The sequence below is a fragment of the Mesoplodon mirus genome (assembly GCF_964341445.2).
Source record: "Mesoplodon mirus genome assembly, chromosome: 1".
Lineage (NCBI taxonomy): Eukaryota > Metazoa > Chordata > Mammalia > Artiodactyla > Ziphiidae > Mesoplodon > Mesoplodon mirus.
In genome coordinates, this window is record NC_138976.1 from 105,939,789 (window position 1) to 105,945,446 (window position 5,658).

Genomic DNA, 5,658 nt, shown 5'->3' on the forward strand with positions numbered 1-5,658 from the left:
TCTGCTCATATCTTTATTTATCTTTTTTCTATGTTCTCAGGGTTTATTGTTTTGATCTTCTGATGTCAATTAAAACACTTGGTTATTCATTTTAATAAATATTTGACTTATAAAGATTTGAACTTTTGAAGATTCCAGCTTACTTGTAAGTTTCTAAGGGTCAGGTCCTCTCCATTGTTGCTGGCCTAAGGTTTAGTTCACCATATAGCAATGTACATATTGACCTATTTTCCCATCGACTTTCTGTGATTCCCTACATCTCACCTTTCTTTGCAGACAAGCCATTTGAAATACCATTAACTTATTTCACAGCCAATAAGTCATGGAAATAATGTGTATTTTTAGAGAAATCTTCTTATATAATTAGGCAGAAAATCTCACCTGCCATAGTTTTCAAAACAGCATAATTTCACTCTTCTCAATGCTTAATCTGTTGTATTACACAACCTTTGAGTATTTAGCTTTATCAATGACATGTACTTTAAAAATGTTTTACAGATCCTACCAGTCTTTTTTTTTTTTTTTTTTTTTTTAAGAAAGAAAACATTTTTAATCTTACAGTACAGTACCTTGAAAAGTACAGTAGTACAGTACAACAGCTGGCATACAGGGGCTGGCATCGAGTGAACAGGCAAGAAGTTACTGACTGAAGCAGGGAGAAGAGGTATGACAGAGCTGAAGGATTGTCAGCAACAGGAGATGGAGGGCAAGCTGCAATTTCACTCACACCTGACGTTGATGGCACCGGTTCTGGTTCCTTGCTGGATTCAATTCTACCTACCCTCTTGAAAAAATGATCCCATGATGTCTGGGTAGTAGCTCTTTTTCTCCTCATAGATAACACAGTAGCACTGGATTGCATTCTGAACGGCTGCTGCAACGTTCGTGTACCACTCCACGTTCGGATCCTGTGCCTCAAAAACTAACAGTGCCTCCTCAAATAAAGAAAAAACCCTTGCCATTTTCTGCATCATGAATCTCTTTGGTTCTTCTGTTACTTCTTCCTCTTGTCACTCCACTCTCTCAATTATTTTCACTTTTGTTTCCATCAGCAGTACCAGCTACATCACTGCTGCTTTTATGCTTGCTACCAGACATCCTGGGCTTGAAATAAAGATACTACTATACTACTGTACTCTACACAGTAAAGTACACAAAAGCACAACCATTTGTAGGGGATGCACGCGCGTGACAATGTACTCCACTCACGTGAACTTTTGTAACATGCCAGCTCACGTTCGCATCTTTGAAAGTTAGCAATTTGAAGGTTCGTATGTAGGGGACTTATTTATTTATTTTTTTTTTTGCAGTACGCGGCCCTCTCACTGTTGTGGCCTCTCCCATTGTGGAGCACAGGCTCCGGACGCACAGGCTCAGCGGCCATGGCTCACGGGCCCAGCCGCTCCGCGGCATGTGGGATCTTCCCGGACCGGGGCACGAACCTGCGTCCCCTGCATCAGCAGGCGGACTCTCAACCACTGCGCCACCAGGGAAGCCCTGTAGGGGACTTATTATATTTTAAGAGGCTCTGAAAGACTAGAGAAACTAAGGATTGAAAAGTTTAAGAGTATGTAAAATTTAAATATTAAATCTTTCACACGAACTTTTCCTCCTTACATGAAAGGTACTGAATAAGTTACATTTAAATGTCCTACTTATATATTTTTTAAAAGGTCAGATACTCCTCATTTAAGACAAAAGTGGAAATTATTTTAAATAACGAGCAGTAGGAATTTCCCTGATGGTACAGGGTTAGGACTCTGCACTACCACTGCAGGGGGTGCGGGTTTGATCCCTGGCTGGGGAACTAAGATCCACATGCGGAGCAGTGCAGCCCAAAAAAAGGGGGGGGGGCAGAGGGGTAAAGGATGAACTCTATATCCAAACCCAAATTACATTAAAACCCAAACATAAAATATCAACAGAAGGGGCATTTTCCTAAAAGGAAGTAACTATTCACTAGTGGGAGAAATCTACATGTACTAAGATATTTTCTTGCTTTGATACAGTTAAAAAAATAAAAATAAATTTCACATCTAAATCTTGGGGCTTATATAGTTAGAAATATATAATTCTACTTTTATAGGTAGTTCAACTAGGGGAAATAAGTTAGCACAATCATTTGAATTGGTTGTCTGCATACAGGGCAGGGCTTATTCCTTTTCTTTAGCTTCTTTGCACATGTAAAGCATGCCATAAGATGTCCTGTTTTGCCATGGACGATGCAACCATTTTTAGGTCGACCTTGGCAAATCACACAAGGTTCAATGGCATTAAGAGGAAAACTAGATTCCACACTTTCTTCTTTGTCTTGTGTTTCTTCCCTCTCAAACTCTTTGACATCTTCTTGGCTACTATAAATGATACTATTAGAAGTTGATGGCTGAGAATAGTCCTCACTTTCTTGGGATAGGGAGGCTTGTGTGATCTTATCATCATTTTCCTCAACACATGATTCTTTGGAATCATTCACTGTAGATTTCTTACAGTCAGGGACATCAAAGCCCTCTTCTACTTGTGCTGAGTTTTCTAGTTTGGCTTTCTCAAACATTTTCCCTTTATCTTTCCCTTTATCTTCAGGAAGCCAATTTTCACGAAGGGCCCAACATCTGTTGCAATGAGGTGGAAGGGGAGGATTCATTTCACTGCATGAAGTACACTTCCAATAGTCAGCTAAGGAAATTTCAGGATCTTCTTCAAATGAATCTGTATCACTCTCCCCTGCCTGATACACAGTAACTCGATATACCTCATCATCTTCATCTGAGAGTTCTTGTCCTTCTTCACTAAGGCTATAGTCTTCTGAATCAAGAGACTCAACTTCAAATTCTACACTGAATTGATCTGAAACTGAATCCTGATCCAACCAATCACCTGAATGTTCACTTACACCAGCATCAAGATCCGGATTTGATGGAGTCCCTGTCGATTCACTGCTACTGCTTCTTTCACAACATATCTCCCTTATTACACACAAAGCAAGGCTTTCATCAAAGGAAAGGGAAATATTATCAGATTTGTGGCGCTTTCTTTGTCGTTCACCAGGTAATTCATCTGAATTTTCTTCTGTCTCACTAACTGCTCTCCTTCTAGATGAGGTAGATGGTCTAGAAACCAAATCTGAAGATGAAGGTTTCTCTTCCTGTAGCTCTTGCACAAGGTCCTTCTGAACACTCCCACCTTCAAGGTGACACCTGTTTTCACTCACAGATGTGCCTGAATCTGATGGTTCCTGCTGATTGACTACCACCAAGTTTCTATAAATCATTGTATATATTTTCCTGTGCTCTTTCACAGAGAAGCTTGGCACTCCAAACAAATCCCCTAGAAGATCATTTGAACAATACACAATATGCTGTTGTTTCTCATCATATAATCGTTTAGTCATAATATACTGGCCAAGATAAAATATAACCTCTTTCATAGTATAGGTGTCCTTCTGTGCACCAACTGACTTCAACAACTTCAAAAGCAATGGCTTTGGTCTAACCAGGGTCTCTTGTTCCGAAGCTGGAATCTGTGAGGTGCTTACAGCACCATCAGTAGACACAGACATGTTGGTATTGCACATTTGCCTCGATCAGCAGAAAATGCTACAGGTCGGTGACCACAGGTTCTCCCTCTCAAACAGCCAGTGAATACAGCTGCTGCTCACTAATTGGGGGTTGCCGCGCCTGGAGTCGGCGGGGTGGGTGAGGGAGCCGTCCCTCGAGGCTCCCTAGTTCCCGTCACGGGGCGCGCGGAAGCCCGACGCCTTGGGCCTCGGCCACCATTCCACTCGCCGGGCCCAGGCTGCCGGGGCGCTCGAAAGTACTAGGTCTGGAGGAGAAGGAGGCTCCTAGCGGCGAAAGCTGCAGGACCTCGGTCAGAGGGGTAAGAGCTACCCCTCAGGCTAGGCTTCTTGCTCCATTTTCCTTCCAGTCACACCGGGCCGCACAGGCCCCCAAAGGTGCCGAGCTGGCCGAGGTGCGGCGGCTGCGCGCCCCCTACCGTCCGAGCGCAGCGCCGATCCTACCAGTCTTTGAAAACATCCTTGTTCCTTGTTTCAGTTCCAGTTTTATGGATATTCTCTGCCTTGCACCTGATTATTCCAACAATTGATGGATGGCCTTGGGAATCTAATTCTGGTATTGATAGTTTTTACTGATTGTCTCCCCTTGTAGCTGATTTATCCATTATTGTGTAAATTTAGATCATGAGCTCATGTTTAGCTAAACAGCTGAACTAGTAAGTCGCTTAGGTGTGAACGCTCGTAAGCTTCAGCAGAAAGTCGGCAAAGATTTATTTGTGTCCCTCCAATGAGTTGCCCGTGAGAACGCCGTTTTCTACAAGTATTGGTCCAATACTCCCTCAAGAGGCAGGGGACTCCGACAGGGCTGCTTGGCGGCCCCCGTTCTGTGGCAGGGGCAGTGGGCGGCCTGTGGCCCAGGCAGGAGCCTATCTGCATGTGTCCCAGGGACCCATCTGCCTGCGAACTTCGGTCACATGGCAGGAAGCTACGATGCCCAGACCTATGGTTAGCTGTGCAGCGAGGTGTACTGCGCGGACAGGTTCCAGACACACTTCAAGTAAGAGGTCGGCCTGAATGGAAAGGTGAGAGTTTGGGCAGCTGTGCAGACAAAGAAGGCGCCCTTTGTTCTGGGCCTAAATGCTTGTGACACCCCACTGGGCCAGCCGGGCTCTGAGGGCCTTGCCCTGGGCCCACTGCTCCCCTGACCTTTGTTCAGTCACAGCAGAGATGGCCACACCCACTCCCTCAGTGAGGGCAGTGATCCAACCACCCTCAGCCCCGTCCCCTCTCTGCAGGTTACCATGGACTACAGATGCTGCATTCTGAGGCCAGGGCGTTCCGAGAATGCCAAGGGCATACATGATGACCTTAAATGATTTCCTCTTGTGTCAGGTTTGGTAAACTTTAGGAGCTAGGAAATGGTCCACTTTACAGAAATGTTCCAAATTTACTGGCATTTCATATGTTCTCTGCTATAACTTTGTCCTGATTCTTTCTGAATATTCTTTACTTATGTTTTTGTTTTCCATAATCAAAGTGTGTCTTTTCAATCTTTTCAAAGGAGATTCTTTGGACTTACTAAATCACCTCAATTTTATACGTTTTCTGTTGTATTAAGTTCTGCTCATATCTTTATTTATCATTTTTCTATGTTCTCAGGGTTTATTGTTTTGATCTTCTGATGTCAATTAAAACACTTGGTTATTCATTTTAATAAATATTTTACTTATAAAGATTTGAACTTTTGAAGATTCCAGCTTACTTGTAAGTTTCTAAGGGTCAGGTCCTCTCCATTGTTGCTGGCCTAAGGTTTAGTTCACCATATAGCAATGTATATATTGACCTATTTTCCCCTCGACTTTCTGTGATTCCCTACATCTCACCTTTCTTTGCAGACAAGCCATTTGAAATACCCTTAACTTATTTCAAAGCCAATAAGTCATTGAAATAATGTGTATTTTTTAGAGAAATCTTCTTATATAATTAGGCCGAAAATCTCACCTGCCATAGTTTTCAAAACAGCATAATTTCACTCTTCTGAATGCTTAATCTGTTGTATTACACAACCTTTGAGTATTTAGCTTTATCAATGACATGTACTTTAAAAATGTTTTAGAGATCCTACCAGTCTTTGAAAACAGCCTTGT

General features: G+C 42.8%; 1 protein-coding gene across 1 annotated transcript; it reads right to left on the reverse strand.

Moving 5' to 3' along the window:
* Positions 1–535: 535 nt before the first annotated feature.
* On the reverse strand, positions 536–3,574 carry LOC309808655 (E3 ubiquitin-protein ligase Mdm2). The gene has a single exon (XM_082629179.1). It carries the CDS (start codon positions 3,569–3,571, stop codon positions 2,096–2,098), a length of 1,476 nt encoding a protein of 491 aa, XP_082485305.1. The 5' UTR covers positions 3,572–3,574; the 3' UTR covers positions 536–2,095.
* Positions 3,575–5,658: the final 2,084 nt, after the last annotated feature.